The sequence below is a fragment of the Tinamus guttatus genome, unplaced genomic scaffold, assembly GCF_059628265.1.
Source record: "Tinamus guttatus ecotype Peru unplaced genomic scaffold, ASM5962826v1 Tinamus_guttatus_pri_ptg000489l, whole genome shotgun sequence".
NCBI lineage: Eukaryota > Metazoa > Chordata > Aves > Tinamiformes > Tinamidae > Tinamus > Tinamus guttatus.
In genome coordinates, this window is record NW_028289023.1 from 2,074,898 (window position 1) to 2,098,634 (window position 23,737).

Below are 23,737 nucleotides of genomic sequence, written 5' to 3' on the forward strand. Positions count from 1 at the left end.
GACGCAACACCACACAGGCAGGACACTGATCTGGCTTTTCACACAGACGCTCCGCTTGCACAGAACAAAGCTGTTGGCAGCTTTCAGCTTCTTTCCTTAAATTTCCTCTCCCCCGTGTACCCCCAAAGTAGCATTTTACAACGCAGCAGCGTCCTACTCAGGAGAGCAACTCTGCATACAGACTGTAATTTTCCTCAGCTGCTTTAATGGGATCGCTTAAAACACAGTTGGCACTGAATCTTTCCGTAAATTTCCCCGAGAATGCCACCTCACATTGAATTTCTCTTATATATGAGGGGTGCCGAGAGAGACCCAGGAGGGTTGCGTTAGTAAGAGCAGCCCGCGAGGAGCTTTCGCCGAAGCAAAGCCCTGCACGGAGAGGGGGCGGAAGGGGGAGCTTCCCCCAAGAGCAGCGACAGCCTGTCGATGGGTGGAGAGAGAGAAGCGAGAACCTTCCTCGGCGGCAGCTACACCCTCGCGCGGGAGGTTAATGGGGGGGGAGGGAAGAGGGAGTCGCGGCGGGCGCGGAGCAGGGGGAGGGGAAGCGCGGACGCTCCGGGCGGCCGCAGCCGCCGCCGCCTCAGCCCGCTTGGGCCGCCGCCAAGCCCCGCAAGAATGCAACGCGGTCACATGACCTCCGGCGGACGTGCAACCGCCTTCCCTCTCCAGGGACGCCCTGCGCCATCTTGTACTGACGCAGTCACAAATGCAGGCGCGGGCCGCTCCTCTCTCTCTCGCGCACGCACCCCCCTCCGCGCGCCTCTCCAGCGGTAGGCGAAGAAGGGAAGCCGCAGCCTCTGCCCGCTTTCCTTTTCACCAGCTCTTCGGGGACGCCCTGCCCGTTGAGTCCTCCCTCGCGCTGGAATCATGGCGCCCGTTTTCCTCCCTTTGCGCCAGCCTCCCCCTACAGCTCCCCAAGCCTGCCCAGCTGCGGCGGCCCCTGCTGCAGGATGATGTCAGCGCCAGCCAATGGGAGCGCGCCGGAGCGCCCCAGCCAGCGCTGCTATTGGCTCCCGCCGAGCGCCCTCCCCCCTCCTGACTCAGCCGCCGCCGCGGTTCGCTGCGGAGATGCGGCCGAGGCAGGAGTGGGGGGAGGGGAAAAGGAGGGGGAAGGGGGGAGGGGAAAAAAAAAAAAACCTATACAAAAAATCCGACAACCGAACCCACCAAGACGCCAGCCGCCATTTCGCGCAACAACAGGCAGAACCCGAGCGAGCAGCCCCAGCCAAGCGCCCTGAGGAGAGAGAGAAAGAGAGAAACAGAGACACACGCACAGAAGAGTTAGACAGGAAAAAATACCCATAGACTCCGCCATGATCACAAGACGTTTAATCGCCCCCCTCCTCCCTCAGACTCAACGCCCCGTTACAGCCGCCTCCTGTGCGTCCAACCAGCTAGCGGATCCCTTCACCTCGGCTCCCTCCTGCCGCAGCAGCAGCTCTTTAGAGCCCCAAACTCTCTGTGGCCGGGGTGTGGGGGGAAGGCTAGTCTATGGCGCTGCTGCTAACTGCTTCTCCAGTCACCCGCTTGTGGCGGCTCCATCGAGGCAGGGTAGGAGCTGCCAGCGCAGCTTTTATCTGGTGCCCGGAGTTTGCGCACTGAAGGAGGCTCGCTCAGCCCCTGGTGGGCGTCGAACGAAAGCCCAGCCGCCGCCTCCCCTCCCTCAAGCAGCCGCGTCGCTGCAGGGGCTGAAGCCGGGCAGGGACTGCGGGGAGAGGCTGCGGACACGAGTTGGGGCGCCATGAGCCGCCCGCCTCGGCCGCACGCAGGGCTGCGGGCGAGAGCCCCGTCCTGCCCTCCCTGTAAGTGCCGTTCCCTGGAGGGGAAGCGAGGCTTCTCCACTGCGCCTCTCCTTCCCTGGGGAGAAGAAACGCCTTCAGCTAACGTCATTTCACGCTATCGCTCGCTTTAGGGAGGAAAAAAAATCCCTTTCCCGCTTGCCTGCTGCGAGCCTTACATGCTCCAGGGAAGCTTCCCAAGCACCTATTGACAGGAGACACCCGGCCAGACGCTCCATGTCGCCCTGACGGGGACTCGCTCGAACCTCCCCGCTCCCTCCCGCCCCCCGTCTCCGCTCGCCCCCTCCTCCCCTGGCCCTGCTCCAGCTCCTCGGGATGCGGCATCCAGCGCTCCGGCTGTGCGGTTACTCGCTCGCGCAAACTCGCCCCTCGCGTTGCGGTTTAGGAAGGCGCGCTGAGAGCCATGGCGGACGCGAGGAGGAAGCCGGGGAGGGAAGAAGCGAAGCGGCCGTGCCTCGGAGGACGCGGCTCTGAGTCACACATCCTCCCGCTCGCCCTTGGGCTCCGCACGAGAGCCCGCGCCCCTCCCCGCCGCCTGCGCCTCCAGAGCTGCGCATCGCCCCCCGGCAGCGCCCGCCCCGCCGCCCGGCACTCCGCCTGCCAACCCCCTTGCCCGTCGTGCGCGGGCACGGCTGCAGCCTGCGCTCTCGGAGAGTCGCGGCGCTCGCTGCCATGAGCCAGGAGATTTTTGCAAAATGGACACTGAGGGCTCGGCGGGCGCGGACGGCGCTCCAGCCCACAAGCAAAATGGCGGCTGTTTGGCTTCGCCTTGGTAACCCTGCCCCTGCCAGGCGGGGCGGGTGAGCCCCGTGCAGGGGGAGGGAGGGGAGAGCGGACGCCATTTTCCCAGAGAGAGGCAGTGACATAGAAGGGAGCGTAGGAGGCTGAAAGGAGGGAGACACGGGAGCAGCGGTGGCAGCGGGGTTTGTACGCAGGTCCCAAGGCAGAGGCGCTTCCTAGCTGGTCCCTGAAGGGCTCTGCGCATTGAGCTAGCTCTGGGGGGAGGGGGGGCCTCCTCTTTCTTTCCCCTTTCCTTTCTTCTATCCAGGTCTGCTGAGGGCTGAGTGTTGCCCAGGGTAGGGATATCCGCAGTGGGGTTGTTGCATTGTTTTGGTTGGGGTAGAGAAGGGGCTCAGCTGAGGGGTCCTGCTGCCTGGCCTGTGATCATTACAGGTGAGTCTGGGGTTATTGCTCGTGTATTCTGCTGTGGGGGCTCTGGGGAAGGGGGCGGCAAGAAAAGAGATTGAAATGTGATGGGCAAAGCTTCGTTATCGTCTTTGGGAGCATGATTCCCTGCCCTCTGAAATGTGTTTGAAATGTGTTTGAGTTGCCTTGAATTTCCTTCTCATTTTGAAGGGTTTGGTTAAAAATGGCAGGGTGTCGCTATATCTTGTGAATATGGCGGGTTACTGTAACCACAGGAGCTGAGGAGAATTTTTTGGCAGTTATGCCAGATTTATGAATTATGCTCGGAAAAAGAGATAGGAGAAGCTATTATGTGACAATGTACCCTTCCTCGGAGGGGGGTGTTTCGGGAACGGGTTTGTGGGTTATTGGGACTGTGTATAAATAAAACTGAGAGTTTTATGAAGCTTAGGGAATTCTATTCTCTCCCCCCATCCTGTATATTTTTGCTTTGTGATACTAAAATGGCTCATTATAGGCCTAATCTCCCTGCTTTCCCCACCCCCGCCTCCTTTCCCCCCTGTCTGCTCATATCTCTGCTTCGTGGTGTAACCTGGGCAAACGGCAGACAGTCCGAAAGTGTCTCCGTGCCAATTTTAAAGGGGATCATCTCCCCACCCCCCTGTCTGGAGGTTGTAAGTAGTTATATTGACGCATCCCTTTCTTGATTTAGTTTCTGTAGCCAGTGTTTGTGCTTTGGGGTGGCATAGCTTCATCCTTTTCTTTTTTTTTTTTAAAAAAAAAAAGATATTGGCTGTGCAGATCCTATTGCTGCAGACATAGGGGAGGAGAAACAAACGGTTCACTGTGTAGTACTAAATAGGGTAGAGAAACATAATATAGGCTGATTATAAAGGTCCTGTATTCCCCCATACTCGGCCATTAGGGAATATGCGGTAGCTAAAAGCCCCGAGGTCTCCAAAATGAAATATACCCCATGTTATTAAAGGCTGAACTTTAGTGCTTCCTCTGGATTTAAGAATGTTTTAGCCTGTTTATTTACATTATTTTAGAGCAATTAATGACAAAACGTTTCTGTTATTCAAGGGTCAGTTCAGGGAAAACAAACATATGTCTTTGCCTGTACTTAAAATATGCGATTATTTTGTTATAAACACCATACTTCTAAAGTTACTTTTAAAAAATGTGGAACAAATTTTTTAATTTCCCTCTTTTGTCCTTTAGAGATTCTAAAAATGGCGGCCTCGGGCTGATGTTGTGGTAATCTAATCAGCTCGGGTCCTCCACACCCCATGCAGTGCGTTTGTCTGCAGCATATTACGGTCTTATTAGGTTTAGGTGAAAAGGCTGTTTCCTTCAAATAACGTACAAAACATCTCTTGGCTTTACTGTGATTTAAAAATGCCGTGTTCCAGCTGATTAATTTTATTGGTTATGTGTGTGAAAGGCAAGTGAACGAGACCACTCTTGTCGGGGAAAAGGGGGGTAGAAAGGCACCAGACTCGAGCAGCTTCTGTGAGGGGTGTGTATAGGTTTCTGTAAGGTGATATCTATGTCAGTTTAATAATCTGAAAAACCTTGCGTTTGTGGCACATATGTTCACGTGCAGGTACGCCTATCCTGTTTTTAATATAAAAGCAGTAATATTCTTCAAAATAAGGAGAGGATTAATATAATTGAAATGGCTAAATTCTTTGTGGAGTCGCATCACACTGGTGAATGTCATGTTCATCTTCTAGGAAATACCTTTGCTGGATATCGGGTAGTAATTATGTGTATTCATAGCTGGGGAATACTAAAAGAACTGAACACTAAAGGAAATAATTCAGGCAAGGTTATAGCCTATTCCTTTATTAAGATGAAGATTTTTCTTTTTTTTCTGCCACAGTATAATCTTGGTATTAGGCTTTTTGAATTTTAGTTGTATATCACAGTGTAAATTGTATCTGTCGTAACACAAATACTAAAAGTGGAGTTCCTCATATCTAATTCTTTTCCTAAATGAAATATGAGCCTTTTAATATCACCACTATAAATATGTTTGGGTGGGGGTAGGGAGGTCACAAGGATTTATTATTTGATAGTTGGTGTAGTGTGCTCTATACAAGCTGCAGACACTGTAAACTGTAAGTTTAAACCAAAAAAAGGAAAGAAATATTTCTTTTTCTCTGTAGTGTTTTTTTTTTCTTTAATAAAAATGCCTGTTTTTAATCTTGTCCTTGGTTTAATGAGGTATACATTTCTGTTCTAGTATGCCTTTAGAACCTTCTGGATTTAAACAATCAAAAGTGATGTACTGAAAGGGCAAATCTATCTTCAATTTCTGAAGAACTTTAGATGCCTTTCATGTATTTGAAAATATTGACGTGTGGTTTAAGATATACCTGAAGTTGAAGAACAAGATAATAAGACTTTCAAAGTGTTGTTAATGCATGCCTTTCGTGTGTTTTGAGGCCAAAGGCTGAGTGATTTCAACCACCAAGTGATGTATTAATGGTCCAGTAATGCATGCTGCCATCATACCTTCCTTATATTACAGGGTTTTCGTTTTTGAATAAGCCATGTATTACTGTATATTTATTAAAAATAAGATAAATGGGTTTCTAAAGGAAAAAATAAGGGCCTTTTTAGAAAACATTTGCCTTTCCCTTCTACCTCTAAGGATTTAAAGCTCCTGTTCTGGTGAATGATTTTATTTTTTTATTTTTTATTTTTTTTGACATTACAATTTAGAGGGCTACATGGCTGCTGTTAATGTCTGCCTTCATAGTCTCAGTCAGATTTATAATTCAAGATCAAGCTGAAAAGAAACAAGTTTGTATGTTCACCAAAAAGAAAAAATCTCAAAGGAAAAAATGGATACATACTAAAAAATTATGACTTGCCTTATAGGTTGCAAATTTTATGCACTTTGGGGAATTAGGAGATCTTCCAAAGATTTCCTGTATGATTTGAGTGAGTCACTTTAACTTTTCTGACTCAGTTTCTCCATTTGTAAAGTAGATCACAGATCTGTTTTAAGGAGACTGTATTACTAAGGAAATAGTAATTTTAGTAATAGTATTTTTTTTTTTTTTTTGAGCACTGAACTACTTTTCGGTTAATTGTTGAGTAAGTCTATTCATGAAAATGAAAGTTTTTTTTTTCCAAGCCCCTCTCCCCTCAACAGCCTAGCAAAACTACATAGAGATAACGTTTGAAATCATAATTTATTTTTTTAAAAAAAACATTTCCAATTTACAAACAGTGTGTTACAAATGCTATTGTCTAAATATTTTTTAAAATACGGGCTTTAGTTCCAAAGCCAAGTGTTTATGTATCTGAGCTGTTTATATCTGAAGGAAAATTTGCTTAACTGTCACAGCTGAATGCCTTTTGGGAGTTTTTTTGGTCATCTGTGAAACTTTGGAGGAAAAATAATATAGCTATCTCTTTTCTTCCCCTCTCTCTCCTTCCTTAACTGTAAGGAAAATTTTTCCTGGTGCCAAGATTTGAATCGCTGTTAGGAGTTCATGTCTTTAATTCAAATTTAATACACTTAGCTGGGTTAATGTTTTGTTGGAAAGCAACGGAAATACAGAAGTCAGTTTCAGATTGAAGGCTTTAGCATATTTCAAGGTATGATCTCAGTATGATTTAGGAACAATCTTAATATTACGTCCATGCTGTTATGAACTTTGTTGTGCCTCTTTGTTGGACTCAGTAGCGTAAGTAATTGTAGAATTCTGCCATTGTTCTTAATAGATTAATGTAAGCAAAGGCTTAATTATTTTACTGTTTCCATGAAAAAGTCTAACAAAATTGAGTGAGAACCAGATGACTGAAACGTGAAATAAAACCAAGTTCAGACTTCTGGAGAGATCTTAAGAAAGTTTATCTTCATTATTCATCTGTCTCAAATACCAGTGTGTATTTGTGAATCCCTCAAAAGCAAGTTTTGTTGGTCTGTTCTTTTGGAACGGGTGCTTTGTTTTAAATATTTTCAGCATACAGATAGTAGTTGATTTATTGCTGAGAATGAAATTTAAGGCATCTCTATACAAAAGATTACTTCAGCATTTGTAGAATATCTATTAAGGTGGAAAAAAAAAGTTTTTTAATAATGTAGCATTCAAAAGAATAAAATGCTAATTGCAGTACAGTTTCCAATGATGTAAGCTGAGTGTTCTTAATTGCATCAGTTTTTGCATAATTTTGTGTTCCTGTTCTTACTTACAAAAATCTTACCTGCAGAAGTTAATTTAAACTCTTTCAGGATCCAAAATTCTTCTTATGACTTTAATATAACAAAAAACGCTATTATAATCACTTTCAAAAACTAAACTATTGTTACCTTTAAGGCATAACATAACAAAATTACTAAAAAACAAAACAAAACAAAAAAACTTGTAAAGGTTTCATATATTTGTTAGCAGGTACTGAGATTTTTTTTTATTTTCTTTTACACGTATGATGTATTGATTTGCTGTTAGTGAAAGTGGAGAGATTTTAAAGTCTGCAGGTTGTTACAAAATCTTAGTAACTGAAGTTATCTTTAAGCCTTTTAAGATAGCAGGCATGTTAAAAATACTTTTTACAGAACTGTTTTTATCATTCAAAAATTGGTATGAACACTGGTAAACTACCACTTCTACTAAAATGTTGTTTTGAAAGTACAAATCAAGAGTAGGGTTGAATTAGCAAAAAGGTTGTATCCTGCAAGTAAAATGTGTTTGTTAATGATTTGCATATTTTATTGAAAGAGCTCTCTTGCCTTTCATGTGAGACTTCCTATGCTGTTTAGAGTGAGAAGCAGTGTTCTAAAACTTACGGGACTTGTAAGGACCAGAAGTTTTGCAAATTAAGCTCAATGTGTGAATGCCAAAGTAGTATTTTAGTTTGTAGTTTTATAACTTGCTTTTTAATGCCTGCATCTCTTGATAATTAAACTTAAGTGTCACAGCACAGGTTCAGATTTAGAAAAGTTTCCCTCTCTCAACCCCCGTACCCCAACTGAGCAACATGGTGTGACTTACTTTGTGCCATCATAGAATCTAGGTTATCAGTCCCTTTTGTATCATTATTGGAATAATAAATTACTTTCAAGTTCAAGGAAAAGATGATAATTTTGTACTTACATTGCAATTTGAAACACTCGAGTTTAATCTATTTTGCATTGACTTTCACAAATACTGCAGAAAATGATGAAATTAATATCTAAATTCTAAACAATTTTGAATATATATAAAATGATAGCTTTGTATCTGTAAACCTGAGGAGCTCTGAATATTTAAACTGTTTTAATGTTTGTTACTGTAACTGTTCTAATCTGATTAGTTTTAGAAATACTTGTCTTTTACAGTGCATGATGCTCATATTTTGCCAAGAGCAGACATAATGAGCTCACTCCTGATTAGTATGGTTATAATGGTACTGTATTTAAAACCCTATCACAAGATAGCTGATATTCAAAGTCTAGACAGTTAATCCTGTCTTAACTGTTGGTTTAAAGAAACTTTTCCAGTGTGAAATGTTTTTAGGAGGTGCTACTTAAATTGAAGATGAGGACCTAAGAATTAGAGCAGCTTATTTAAAGCGTTTTGGGGAAGGTATGGAGAGGTCGCACCTTCATTTGGTTTCTGAAGGTATGGTTTTAGAATGGATACGAAACGGGAAGAATGTTAGGGAGGTGGGAGGGTTGTTTTGCTGGTTTGATTTTTTTTTTTTTTTTTTTTTTTTATTACCTTACTGGTAGTGAGGATAAGGTTCTGTCCTCAAATAAGGTTCTGCTTTACTAAGTAATATAGCTGATTCCAGTTTTCAGTTTAAGGTAGGAATTCTTAAGGGAGATCTTAATTCTAATAGTGAAGTTTTTAATCCATCATTGTAACTTTTTATTAAGTTTATTCTTTACTGTTGCAGTCACATCATCTATATTGTAAGTAATAAGAGAACTCTGCATATTTTTTCTTCTGTGTGGCAGGAGTATTGAAAGTTAAAAGTTGTATTTCCTGCTTGCATTACTAAGCAGAAGTTTCGTTGCATTTGTCCTGGTATGACATATTTCATATCTTCATTGTTACAATTAAATACATAGCTAGAGCTATTTTGAAAACACTAAGAATAAAGTTGGAAGTGTAGACAATCTCAAATTTATTGAGCAAATCAAATTAATTTTTGGATGAAGGTTGCAATTGAGAGTAAATACTTTGTGTTTATTTTGAGAGTTGGAAATGTCTTTCCATTTAATTATGTGTTTTCTGTGACTTTGCTGTCTTTGAACATAACACAGTCCCATCCATTTATTCCCTTCTTCTCTCTTACTATCCTGTCCATTCTCAAAATCTTAGCAAAGACCACTGAAATGTTACCAAGTTGTTAGCAAGAAATATAGGCTATGTTGAATTGTGGTTACAGCTGCATAGAAGATCTTCTAGCTGCTGGAAAGAATAAGGTTTTGTATTTGAGAAATTGAAGCTTTCTACCTTCCTGTCTTTATATTCTGGTGTGCAAGTGTAACAGTTAAGTGAATGTCTACAAACGTACGTGTAAAAGTGGAAATACTGTGGTGGTATTCATGCAAGTCAAATGCCACTGATAAGATGGGAAATATCTTTTTTTTTTTTCAAATTATCTAAATACATTAACTTCTACTTTGACATGATATTATCCAGAAGATCCAACTTTGAGTGAATCTAAGCTAGTTACTTCTTGTATTTAGCAATTTGAGGAGTCTACATCTCACTGTACAGCATAGAAAAGTCCCTAAGTTAGTTGTTTTGCCTTTTTTTTTCAAGAAGGCAGCAAAATACTTAGTTTGTTAAAACAAATAATTATTAAATATATGTATTTGTAGCTAATGATTTCCCCAAAAGGCTCACTTACTCCTTTAGAGCAATACCAGGCTTATAAATTAGGACCTCAGAGGGATTGAATCGCCATTAAATTGTTAAATTTAATTAAAATAAACTGTCTCTTCCAGTTGTAGACACAGCTTACTATGTATTCTTATCAAATGTTGCCTGTAAATTTTGTCAGAAGTGTTTTCTTGCAGAAATGTTGTATATTTTGAAATTTTGTTAGGATAATGTTATAGTAGCAGGTGTAAATAATATACTCTTAGATAATATTTGATAAATCACATATATAAAATACCCATAAGCTTAATCAAGAATTATTTGCCGCCTCACCTTTGATAGAGGAAAAAATCTTTGCAGTAAAGCAACTGATGAGAAGAATGACTTAAAAACTAGCTGGCTGTTTGCCAGCAGCTAGTTATTTAATCAGTTTTATTAACAATTGAATTTCTCTTTGAAATAATTTTATGTTTCACTGGTGGTGTAGTACATTAAGTAGAATTTTGGCTATCTAGTATTATTAACATTTCTGCAAATTATATGGCAATGTTGCCATCAGTTATCTCTCTCTCATGCTCCATCACCTGTTTGTCTTGTATTTTACAATTCCCTCTTTCTCGCCTTGTGTAATTTTGTTAGTAGTGGTATAGATAGATAGGCCTCTGATTTGTGTGTGGTTTAAGAAGCATGCCAGAAATTCCCCCTACCCCAAACTCCCCTTCTGGTTTTTAGGCCGTTTGTAATCATAGCTAGTGACATCAAGTGATTGGCAGTTAGTTTCTGCTTTTTTGGTTAAAGTTTCTGTAAATATTGAAACTAAAATAAAAAAGCACAGTATTTTCTGCATTTCTTTCTGCAATAACCTAATTCTTACTCATTTTCTAGCTGCATTTGCCTTTATTTCCCCTCTGCCACTTATTCTTTTTCTCTTCCTAGTCCCATAGTTTGTCTCACTTCCACTGAGAGAAGAAAAGGAGTGAAGAGAGAGAAGAGGTAAGGGAAAATCTTTCATATGTTTAATGGCCTAGCATAAATATCTGAGGGGGAGATAGAACATTCCATCACTACTTCAGGAGTACAATGGAAGAACACTCTTGGACAGATAGTAGAGAGCCTTCAGCTGGTGCAAAATAGTTGTCCTGTACGGCAGAAACTGCTGCTACATGGTAACTGATGCCAGGTTCATACTGTTAGGGGCATGTTTCTTTTCTCCAAGAGGCGTTGGTATAATGCACATGATGAGCAGGGTGTATAGAAGACTGAATAACGGAGTGATGGAAACTATCACTACTTCTAATGTATAAATCTTGAATACAGTGAAGGGTGTAGATTTCCTCATCCTTGTTCTGGATGGCAAACTTGGTGTGACAGTTCTGAAGTGTGACTGTCTTGTCAGGTATGACAGAGGTCCTTGTTGCATATAGAACTCTGCATTTAGTGATCTGAGGAATGAACTCTGTATTTAATGATATGAGGAATGATCGTCAGACACTAATCAGCTCTGCTTCAACTTGCTACTTCTCTGTCTGTATCGAGAGTGGATTAAGAGCAAAGTAGGAAGAGGAATAGCATCCTGTAGTTTTTTAACTGTCAATAGCATTGTATTTTAAATAATTTGGGACAACAATCACTGTTTTGGTCAGTACAGCCAGTAACTTTAGAACAAAATTTGGTAGTTAGGAAGTTAGTATCCTTAAGACCTCTGTTCAGTTTGATGAAAATCTCTAAGGTGGCAAAGGACTAATATTGTCTTGGGAAAAGCCAGGAGAAGCAGCGCATTGGTCTCTGCTAGCTGCTGACTTGTACAGCTCCACAACAGCCGGAGCAGGTACTGCTGGCTGGTTGGCAGGGCATATGGAGAAGGAGCTGAGGTTGAGTGGACTACTGATGGTATGCAGGTGAGCGTGAAGGGCATAGTAGGGAATTGGGAGTGTTGTGTGTGAGGCCATGACCTGTTAATCTTGAGCCAAGGAAGGTGGGGAGGCGGATATTGCTGTGCGAGGGATGTAGAGAGCATGGGGTCAGTGAGAACGGCTGGACACAAAGTGCAAATAATGTAGAAACCCAAAAAAAAACAACAAAAAAAAAATGTTCCATGAGAAGTCTTGTATGATATGAAGGAGTTGGTTGGTACTGGGTCCCAATCTGTGTCTCATTTTGAGTATGCCTGTTCTATATCTTATTTTTCTCCTCTTTTCTTGTTTCAGCACAAATATGAAATCGATTGTTAATTAGTCTTTTAGGTTACCCTCGAGAGCAGCAAACCGCCAGGAGAGGTCTGAGTTTAGGCAGGTAGTAGTTTTTAAGTCTGCATGCTTTGTACTGCAACTTAAGCATCTGTTAATATCTATATGATGTTGAAGAGTGTTGGGGGAAATGGAGAAGGATCCTCCTTGTAGGCCAGATAAGTTATTTATGCATATATTCTGCTCTTAGGTCTGATCAGAGATGTTATTTCCTTAGACACAGCTGATGATAAATATTCAGGTTACTTTGATGCATACAGATGTGTATATATGTGTGTATATATACACACACGTGTGCACACTTGTATAGAGAGATAAATGATGTATTTAGAGTATTTTTCTTAGAATGACAGTTTGTCTCACCAGTGTTTTCCAGATAATGTTAATGATAGCATATGTAAGACTCGAGTACTTGAAACATGGTTAGAAAGCTGAAGTTCAGCAAAATCTACAACTGCACTAATAAAGGTTGTTTTTGTTTGTTTTTATTTTCTCCTGCCCCATTTTTTTTTAATGATTTCCTAGATAGGGAAGCAAAGAATGAAAACTCAGTTTGTTGGCTCCATGATAGTTCAGAACAATGGTTTCAATACTGGATTTGTGGACTATGGCACACTTTATTGATAAGTCTGTATTTGCTTAGAAAGTTCTCCTGTGTAGATTGTGCTAGAGTGTATGTGAATCAACTTCTGTTAGGTCAGTTATTGTGGATTTCTTTGTGGGAGGGGTAGTTCTTAAAACCGCAGATTAAGATTCTTGGTTTGGAGATTTTAAGTAAGGCATGGCAGGGATTGTTTGTACTAATGATTGCAAAATACACATATGTGTGCATATATGATGTAATGTTGGTGGTGAGGAGGATGGAAAATCTTTAAATTGGATATTTTTATTAAAGCAATTTATGCATAGAAGACTTTTAAAATATTTGTCCTATAAATTGTTTTTCTTGCAGTATATGCAGGAGCCATGACTTTGCCTCTCTCAATTTTAAGACACAGGCATAATTGTCTCTGTGTGTGTTATACTGTTTATCCATCCCTTTTTCTCTACCTGTCCTTAGAAGGAAGGTGTTTTGAGGGGGGAAAGAAGGTGCTGACATACACCAGGAAAAATGGCTTATGTGGTTCTAAGAAAATAGAATAACAACTTTTGATCATCCCTCTCTTACCTGAGATGGTCTGCACAGACAAGTAGCATCAAGATCAGCAAGAGTTGGTTGAGGTGTGAGAGCAGGAGTCCCGAAGTCTCTGCTTCATGCTTGCAAGACCCAGCTGAGATGGGAAACTGCAGTTAGTTATACTGTGTGACTGTGAGCCAGCCTGAGCAAAACAAATTTGCTGCTGGGAACAAGTGGAAATTGGAGCTTTAGTTTGGGCTGTGTTGTGAACACAGTTATTCTGCTTTTATATTCAAATTGACTTCACATCATGTGGTGGTTGAGCTGACAAGTCTTGCTTGACACAGAATGGGGTGTGTGAGAGACTAATTTGTGTAACTTTTACTTTTGAATCATTTTATTTGTATGTTTGATAATTCTTGTTTACCCTTCCTTCTCTTCCTTGGTCTGTAGAGAAGAGGAAAGTTGACTGCTGAGACAACATTTAAGATCTACCCAGTTTGTTGGTTCCAGAATACTCTAGTTTAACTCCTTCTGATTTGTACACATTCCTTAAAGAATCTTAATGTTTGCGCTGTATGTGTTCTGATATTTAAATACTACTCCAGGAAATATTCTGCCTGTTGTGTGGGGGGGGTAAGGCAATGGGTTTAGCAGTTGCTTTTAATTTAACAAGCAAGAGCAGCTCTGTGTTCATACAACCTCTGTACTTGGAGGAAATACTGGGAGAACAGCATGTTTCTCAGTAAGTTGGGAAATACAGTGTGTCTCTCTTCTTTTTTTTTTTTTGGATTGAGTGTTATTCTCAGTTTTTAAATATTCACTCTATTTACTAAATATGGATAAACTATCACTTTTATTTTACAGCTTTTGTAAGGTGTATTTAAAGCTGTACAACTTTACCTTAAGGAAAGACAATTGGAATATGTAGACAGCTTAGAAGGTTCTAGTTCTTTTTTGCTAGTATAAAGACTGTAAAGATGTAGAATGGGCACAGATGGTAATTTAGTATATTGGTCTTTGTACAGTGACATCGGTTCTAGGACTTTGAGACAAATTTGCACACTTAAATATAAATTTGAAGTAATTGTTTATGTTCAGCTATCACTGCTTTCTTTCCTGAAGTAATCAACTAGAATCATGATTAGATTTCTCTCATTCAAGCTCTTCCTCTGCACTTAGGAAGGCCCTAATTGTTTTCTCTTATATTTTAAAACTAGAGAAACATTTTATGATGAAATCCCTGAGTTTTGAAACGTCTGAAATATATAATTTCATAGTTGTGATGTTCTGACAGATGATGGCTGATAGAAACAATTTCTGGAAAAATTAAGTTATTTAACTATAGTTAAAATATTTTTAAGATTAAAGTGTATATCTGAGTCATCCAGACAGCCTAAGAAAAATGGAAAAGACCTGGTGCTCTTATATTCTTAGTGATGTGAGAAACTTGTGTTGATTTAGTAAACAACTAACTTTAGATTAGTGTAGTCTTGTGTCTGTGTGTGGAAAAGCCATGGACATTGAGCTAGGAAATACCTGATTGCAGTTTAAAAGGAGCATCCATGGAATCATGAATTGGGAAATAAAAGTTGTCCTGCATCTTCATTTGAATTCTCTTAGTAAACTATATAGTCTTTTTATTTCTAACTTTTTGAATGCTTTTTCCTCTTTTGTATCTATCACCTGGCAATAGGATATGGAAATAGATTTATGGGGAAGAAAAGAGGAGGAACAATAGCATCGACTATATAAAAAGCTGTCAAATACTCTAGGTAGGATGGTGAAAATATATATTTTTTTTCAATTTTTCTTATTACAGTGTTAGGTGTGAAGGTGGGGGGAGGTTAACTGTTTGCTCTCATAGTATGAGAGATTGTCTTCAAAAATGAATTTCTCATTAAGGCCTTTTTCATTAAAAAGTTATCATTTGTGCTGCCACCTCCTGTCCTTACGGCTCTTACAAAAGTTTTTGCATCTGTCTACCCTAATGAGAGCTTTAGTGTTCTGCATACAACCTATATTCTAGCAGGTTTTCTTTTGTGCTGTTTCCTCTTCCCCTTCCCTTCTCAAAAATGATAGAATATCTTTCATAGATATCTATATACTATCAGTGTTAATAGTTGTGTGAGCTGTAGTTTTCTTGTACAATAGTTCTCATTGGTTTCTTCTGATTTGAAACATGATGCCATGTTAAAACAAGTGAAAGTTCTCTAATCAGATTTATATTATTACTTTGTTTATGAATATAAGTGGGGACCTAGTTGGGAACCCAGCTTTTGACTTTATAAGGTAAAATTCAAGTAAAATGAACTAACTTTTAAATATTATTTTTCAAACTTTTTTTTTTTAAACACCGTACCCAAAAAAAATCCATGGAAAAATTTGTCTGGACTCTAGTATATGGAAGATGATTGATAGCTGCGATTATGAAACTTTATTGGAGTTGGGCTTGATTTCAAATTCTTATTTCACAAATGTGCTCTCTCCCTTGGTGATCCATCATCTGCTTGTTTCCTGAGACTGCTGTGTACAGTTTTTGATGATCATACAGGAAACAAGTGGAAGATTAAAAAAAAAAAAAAAATCTGAAAACGGATGCTCGAAGGAGTTCCCTTCTTCCAACAGCTGAGGGTGGCAAATGGGTTGTCTGAATTTTTTGGAATGTGCAGAACTAGGTCCAAAAATATTAATGTAATTTCAATTACTACCCATTCACCTATTGACTCAGGAGTTAAACTCTCTCTGTATATAGAATATATACATTTTCTCTATGTACCGGTGAAAAAGTTGTGCTTTTTTTCCCTTTGCTGTCACACAGTTGATCTTAAAAGGACATGGCAGGAACATGTGGTCTTCATTAGACCACAGAATAATGTTGTGTAAGTGGAATACCTCTGGGATAATGCATAACTTATTTTCCATTAAATAATGATGTTCTTTGTACAAAGCCACACAGATGAAATATTCTGGGATATATTGTGCTCTAACTTCTGTTGGAGTGCTGCTCCCTTAAAACAATAGTGCTGGGGCCATAGGCAAATAGATTGTACAAAGCAATGCTGAAGTTTCAGAAGCTTAGACTGGATGTGAATGCTAAGTCGACAGTTGTGTATATTTTTGAGAGATGAGGAACTGCTATAAAAGATACAAATCAGCTGAATGCTAAAGCGTGGTAAGTTGCTTGCAAGAGGTTGGTCTTGCACAAAGTAGAAATTTTAAGCAGGTTGAACAAGAATTGCCTGCTTTTTAAGATGAAAATTGTATTTTTAGGTCAAAATAACCTTTTAATTCCAATTAAATAAAAACAGAAATTTGTCAAATACAGAAAGTTTTGTCATTTAAAAAATATTCTGCTGACCAGCTGATAATGAAGAAAATCTGACGAGCAGGTTTCCCAGGTTAGCTGGGAAATTGCTGAAATTCTTTCAGTGCTTGCAGAATCATACCACAAAGAATAAAGAGTTCTAACAAATCTGGCAGCATCCTGATGTTGAGGTTAAGGTTCATGTATGTGCTACTTACCTATAAAGAACTAATCTACAAACTTTGAACCAGCATATTTTGTATAATGCCTTTTTGATTGTATGACCCTGAAATAACTGGACAAACCAGTGCAGTCTCTCTATTTTTTAAATTTATGCGGCCCTTCGGTAAAGATTGTTAAACAGTAAATTGCATGTAATTTATTTTGATAGTAAAAAACTTCTCCAGGAACCTTCTCTTTTGTCACTTTTCTTCCCCTGTCAATTAATGAAATGCACCTATGAAAATAGCTTCGTAGAGGGCTGTGGGTGACACATTATTCTGAAAGAGTAGTGGCTTGAAACAGATGGGTATTTGGAGAAATTGGGAAGTACTGTGGTATGATACCAAATACCATTTAGGAATCATCTAAACTTCTGAGCTTGAAAGGATAAGCAACCTCTTTAAGATGGGTAGGGAAGAAATTTCGGTAGTGATAATTACTTAATTTACTTAACCTTTCTGTTTTTGTTCTGACATGATATAAAATAATTCTTTTCCTGGCATCACTGTGGCTTTTATCGGCAGGTGAGCTATATGCTCACATTTTCATTAACCAGGTTGTCATAATGTAATGGATTTATATGGTTTCCCCCTCATCCTCTTCCCTCCTCCAAATTTCTTGTGTGTGGTTATTCGTAAATGGCCTTTGTTTGAAGGAACTTGTCTGGGTGGGTAGGACCTGAAGGGATGCTTAAGACCTGAAATTTTAAGGTAGTGAAAAGCAAGAAGAGGGAGTGCTATAGTTATGTTCTGCTTCCTTTTATGTGAAACAATTTTATTTGTTTAGTTGGTTGGTTTAGCAGGTTTCTCTTGCTTGCTCTCTGTGAAAATCATGTGCTACTGAAATTTATTGCATGACTAGTGATACAGTTTGACACTTGTTGTATTTGATAAGAAAATGTGTAGAGTTTAAATGAGTAGGGCAAGAAATCTCAGCAGAAAGTTGGCTCGATTGCTTTCCAGTTCAGTATATTTGGTGACTCATGTAATGGCTCTAAAATGCAGCTTTTGCTGTTGGAGAAGTAGCAAGATATTGAATGTTTAGATGCTTCAGAGTATGCCGAGACGCTTGGTGCTAATTTCCAGACTTCACTAATGAGATTAAATTCAAAAAAGTTAAATGAAGACATCATCCTGGAGGTAGTGACTTCGTCAATAAAAAATAAATAAGTAAAAAGAATCCAGATTCAAGTCCGTGATGCCTCTCTGAAAAATCCTTGCCATGGATGCCCTTCTTTTTCCCACATCCTTACAGTTTTTTTGTTCTAGGTGTAGTAGATTTGGCAAGGGTGAGTGAGAGGGTTAAAATACCCTGGTCTGAAACAGGAAGGCGTTTGTAGACTGTGCCTCACTTCGTTAGGTGGAAGAACTGTACATGCTTCATGGGGGAAACATTGCAATGCTGCATCTTGGAAGGACCTTGCAATTCTTCAGTATGGAATTTTTCAGTAGGAAAGATGGGATCTTTTGCTTCAGTTAAGTAGCTATAGAGCAGGGCAAAAACCTTGTCTGTAATGGGGTACAGTAAAATGCTTTGATTTACTAATCTGTGAATGAAGACAGATAAGGTGCTATTACTAGTCTCCTGCCCTTCTTGAGTAGGGCAGGACACAGGAGGAGAAATGCAAACACAAGGAGGAGGAGACTAGTAATAGCTGCCACGCAGATGGGATTATTCTGGTGATTTGTGAGTCAAAGCAGATTGTATCTGCACAGCTAAAAACTCCATCTGCTGCTTTTCAGTTTGACGCTTTTTTTTTTTCTTGAGAAATTACTACTAAAAATATCTGATTTCTTGTGCTGAATGTAACATCTTCTGATGGCAGTCTATTAAAATGAGTTTCAAAGTGATGTTTTGTGTTATTGTGAATCATTAGAATGATTTTTCACTTGGAAAAAATATTGAGTGGAAATTCTAGCATAGTTGTGATGCTGGTTTGTACTGCGGCCATTCCAAGTTACTTTTAAAAGTGCATAGCAAGAGTACTCTTTGAGAAACACTTCAAAAATTGTATCATCAGCCTTCTACGGAAAGTCACAGCAGCTGGGCTCTGAGAAAGCAGAGCAGTGAGCAAATACTCTTAGAATTCAGCATGCCTACAACAAAGGGAATGTTTGTCACCTTGCTGAAAATGACAGTGATTTTTCTCCTTAGTACTGATTTAAATGAGCAGGAAGGAAAGCACTGGTTTAGAATAGTTTTAAAGTAATGTCGCCAGAATTCATGTTTTGAGATTTCTACTATTTTCAAGCTCTTTTTTAGCTCTGTTCTGTCACTGAAATCTGTGCATTTCATGTGTGTAGAAAGTATTCCTTGAAGGACTGTAAATTTCAATTTATTTTAAGATATTAGGTGATTGAATATGTTATATTCAGAGGTGTGCATATATATGTGCGTGTGTGTATATATATGAAATGTATGCTACTTCTGGTGCTGTTATTTATTCAGGGAGGATATACTGCTCAGTTACAATTTCTTAGATTGGGAAACAATGAATTATTAAAGCTTGAATTATCAGAAGTTGTATTTGGTTGCTGGAAATTGTAAAGTACAATTTCAGTTGTAAAGTACAAAAATACAGTTAATTTCTAAACAGTCAGAACCTTGATGATGCCGCCAGAATGTAATGGAAGTTTTTGCTAAGACATCATTTAAAACCTTTCCATTAATTATGGCTGATATTGAGGTATAGCTACTTAGGCTGTTAGTATCTTGAAATTATTTAGCTTAGTTTTATACCTTTTTCGTACCCTGGAAAAGACTTTCTGCCACTTTCATTTGAAATACTCTATTAATATTGTTTCCTTAAAATTAATTACCGTAAATGATACGTAATAAGATTTATTTTAAAAAATTTGTCTTAAAATATCTCACTGGGTTTTTCTGTTCTTTTGTTTTTTCAAGGGTTTGTGGATGCACTTAGATGTTTGCAATGAGCACTGTGGCTGGCATGCCCCAGTGTTTTGGATATCAATGCATAGGACTCCGTAGTAATCGAATTTATCAGAAACGAACGTCATGAGCATAGTGATCCCACTGGGGGTTGACACAGCTGAAACTTCTTATTTGGAAATGGCTGCAGGCTCAGAGTAAGTATGTGAACACAGTCTGTGAGTTTTCTGTTCTTTTTATTTTTTCTACTGATGTTTGTTTGAATACAGGTTTACAGAACTTAATCTGTTTAGGTATGTTAGGTTTTTTGTTGTTTTTTGTTTTGTTTTTTAATAACTCCCTGATCAGTAACTGACTTTAGTCTTAAAAGCCAGCTTCTTTTTTGGAAAGAGTAAAGTAGCTAAACTGTTCCAGAGATGGTTATTTTTCTTGTTCTTTAGACCAAAAATTACAGATGCTGCATAGTTTGCTAAAATATATTACCATTTTTGTTTCCTTATGGTTTTAGATTTCCTGTGTTAGAAAGATAAATTCTTTTGGACTGGTAAACCACAAGAAAGTGGTGATTAATTAAACAAAGATTTGTTTATTTTTCAAAGCCAAAGGCCTGGATTCTTTATCTAATATAGTGTTCCTGTGAAGTTAATTTATCTTAAATTATTTGTAGAAAAACATACATTTGGTATCCAAAAAGTGGACAGCCATGATCACATAGAGCCAGAAAAAAAAGGGTTCAAGAAATCCTCCCTTTACAAGTAATAAATATAGCGAGTTGTTGGTATTTCTTTTTCCTGATGCTTTCTGACTCTGTAGTGTTGATAAGCCAGGGTTTAGGTGTTGCTCCTCTCAAAGTACCTTTGAAGAGTGGGAATTTTGCCTATTCCCAAGAAGCATGGTGTGTAGCATCCACCTGACTGTCAACTCTAAAGAGAAGAAATAGTATTTTTGGCAGCTTACTCCTTTGAAGTGTTAGAGACCATGTTGTTAGAATTTTTGTTTGTTTACAAAATTTTATCATCCCATTGAGTTTTTTACAATCTCAGTTTTATTTAGCAGTTTTTCTTTCTTCTTCTATTTTCTCTTCTCTTTTTGCATTAGTAGAACCTCTGACACTGACTTTTTGCGGGGAGGGGAAAGATAACTGTCGCAGGATATTATGTTTAAGTGTTAAAGAATGAATTTCTGTAAGATGCATTGAAGTTTGTGTACTTTTTGGCATATTCACAAAATCTACAGTTCGCTTAAAACTCTCTCCAGAACATATTTAATATAATATAAATTTAATACTTTACCTCCCCATGTGAGATATGTTGCTTCTCTTCCCCTTTGTCTGCCTGCAAAGTCCTTTTCCAATAATGTTGAGGGCTTTTCCTTTGTTTAGTTGCTGCAAGCGTGTATGTATCTCCTTTGAATATTGAAATAGTGCATTACATTTATTTTACGTACTATTTCTCATGCTTAATGTATCCTTTGCATGAAAATAAACTTCATAGTGGTCCTTGATTAAGAGTAAATAGTGGGTGCATAGGATTACCATTATAATCTTACAGTTTATATACGGTCATTATTAGTAGTGTGTTTACTTAAGAGTGTGCTAACTTTGCACTGTTACTTCTCTTAAGAAGTAAATGTCTGTCTTTTGTCAAAATTGAAATAAATTCTTAATAGACTGTGTGTGGCATGAAAAACATCTTTTTCAAAGAAATGTTTCTCCAGTCCATTGTATATTATTTATAGCTATATTAATATTCTATGTGATTTTGAGCTATTAAAAACAAGAATTCTCCTGATGAAACTTGGGCGCTTTAGTGGCTCAAAAAGTTTTTTGTTGGTCCTTAATATTGTTAGCACTGATTTGCCTGGTGTAGAAAATTCTTCAAGAAACTTGAGAACTGTTTGCAACTCTGTTCATTATCTTTTCCTGTGTATTTCCTCTATGTTTAGAGACAGTCATAATTCCTCAGGTTGCCAACATTCCTTGCAGACACAGCAACCCATGTCGAAATTAGAATAAATAAATACAGTTGTCAGTATAAACAAGTTGCAGCTCATAGTGCATTACTTGCTTCATACAGTGGCGTAGAGGCCCAGTTAGGGAGTGCTGCTCTTTAGTAGTTGCTTATTAAGTTATTCATTAAGCATCTTCCATGATACTTAATGCTGAATAAAGTGTAATTTCATGATTGTTTCAATCTGTTTCAAAAGCCATGTCATTGTGTAGCTGTGTCCCTACCCTGTCTGTTCATAGGTTTGTAAATTTTTTCCGTGACAGGATGTTTCTTAAGCACTGCTTTCAATTCTGAAATTCATAATTAAGAAGCATCTTTGGCATTCTGACAGATCAGAGGTTGTGCAGGAAGAGCTATCTTTAAAGTAGAGCAGAAAATTAAAGCCTGTTAATTCATTATCCATTGGAAAACTTCAGTCTCCATGTGTGGTGTATTGTTTGCATCTTTATTTAATGTTTCAGGGTTTTTTACCTCCACAGAGAAGCATTGTGAGTATAGATTGTGTTGATAGTGAATGCAGATCATTTCTTAACATGTAACATGCTCTGCTTTTCTTTCTTTTACAAGTGGGAAGACATGGAATTTCTGTAGTGACTGACAGGTCTGGTATTGCTTTTTACGTCACTAAAGCTTTAAATTGAGGGATAAATCCATTAAAAAGATGAATGCATTACCTTGTTACCTGTAACTTCAATATAATTAGTAATTATTGTAGCAAGTAGCGATGTAGAGAATAATTTTCTTAAAAGATTTGTAATTTCTTACAGGTAGAGTAAAATAGTTTCTCTTCAGTTTCTCGCACATAAGTAAGCTCTCCAACAATTCATCCTCATTGTGCCGTGTTAGTTGAAACTTAAAATGGAAAAAAATATATATTTCAATAAAACTCGCTGTATATGCAATATTATGCAAGCAAAATGCAACCTCATAGCCAGAGCACTGCAATCATATATGCAAAGTAACCTACTCTCTTTTATTTGGGAGAAGAAGGCTCACTAAAGGTGAATACTAATAATTGTTAAAAGAATCCGTCTTTTACTAAAGACCGTGAAATCCATGACCTTTTAGCTACCTTTTTAGCCACTTTTTTAATGATCCAAAACGTGTTAGTATTGCTCAGAGCTTAAGTTATGCACCAAGGAAATATTGGTGGTGTTATTGCTTTCTAGTTTTTGATATTTATTTATTTTATATATATGTATGTATGTATATATTTAAAGAGAATAGCCTAATAAAATGTAACTAATATACTTAAAGCCCAACAGTCACAGCCCAAAATATTAATACACACGTTTTGGGAACTTTAGATTTAGTGAGAGTTTCTTTGCCTGTTAAATACCTACAGTTTTGTACAGATGGTTGATGGCCAGCTTCTAAAGTCTGAAGACTAGTGGTATTTTGGGTATTAGTTAAAACCCAGTTTTGTTTCTTTTATAATTATTAGTCATTCAGGAATAGTGTATAAAAGGAACTGGGAAAAAAAAAAAAAAAAGGTTTTTAACTATATCACTTAGAATGTTTGTAGCAGATTCCTTGGCATAGCTGAGATAAAAACTCGTACGGACTTAGCCTTTATGAACTTGACTGAGTTCATGTCTTGTCCTTATTTTGTTTCTGCTACTATTGCCACCTGCTGGCAACATGCAGAACACTTTTTGGTTTGCACTGTTCTTCTAAATATGAACAGTAGGAAATAACCCAGGACGTGAGTCGTTTCCTCTGGAGAGTGAAAAATATTTGTTTTTTTTTTTTTTTGGTAAGTGTACATCTTGCTCTTTTTATTCATTTGGAAAAAAACTAGATTCCTGTTTTCAAGTTGCAGGGATACTTTAAATCACTGCAGCCTGTGCTACAGGAAGGTCTTGTTTTATCGTGCGTCTATCATGCTTCTGTGGTGCTGTTACTTTGGAATATTTAGCACATTTTTGAATTGCTAACCTTAATGCTTGACAGATCAATCTATATGATATTTTAGCAAAAGAATATAGTTAGCATATATAAGTGATTTATAAATTGCAGGACCAGGTAGAAGCAGAATTTGTCTTTATATATTGCAAGGGATGTACAGTCCCTTTTAATTTTTGTAGTCAGTTTATGAAGTATGTATAGGCTCTCCTTTTTTTTTTTTTAGGGCCTACATTTCCATTCTGATGTGTATCATTG

The 23,737-nt window shown here is 38.7% G+C and overlaps 1 protein-coding gene and 1 long non-coding RNA gene across 4 annotated transcripts in view; one reads left to right on the forward strand and one right to left on the reverse strand.

Annotated features, from left to right (window-relative positions):
- Positions 1 to 537: 537 nt before the first annotated feature.
- LOC148592893 (uncharacterized) lies at positions 538 to 1,673 on the reverse strand. Its single transcript, XR_015913860.1, has 2 exons — positions 1,168 to 1,673; positions 538 to 943 (listed from the first exon to the last, which is right to left on the reverse strand). It is a non-coding gene; the product is annotated as an uncharacterized LOC148592893 (long non-coding RNA).
- An 821-nt stretch (positions 1,674 to 2,494) lies between these two features.
- The window catches only part of KMT2E (lysine methyltransferase 2E (inactive)), a 59,943-nt gene continuing 38,700 nt past the window's right edge, over positions 2,495 to 23,737 (forward strand). The window contains exons 1-3 of one of the 3 annotated variants that reach the window (XM_088533183.1): positions 2,495 to 2,972; positions 10,718 to 10,774; positions 19,578 to 19,762. In XM_088533183.1, coding sequence (XP_088389309.1) covers positions 19,692 to 19,762 — 71 coding nt within the window. In that variant the 5' untranslated portion in view covers positions 2,495 to 2,972; positions 10,718 to 10,774; positions 19,578 to 19,691. The remainder of the gene's footprint in view (positions 2,973 to 10,717; positions 10,775 to 19,577; positions 19,763 to 23,737) is intronic. The other 2 variants (XM_088533185.1, XM_088533184.1) reach the window with 2 other exon arrangements.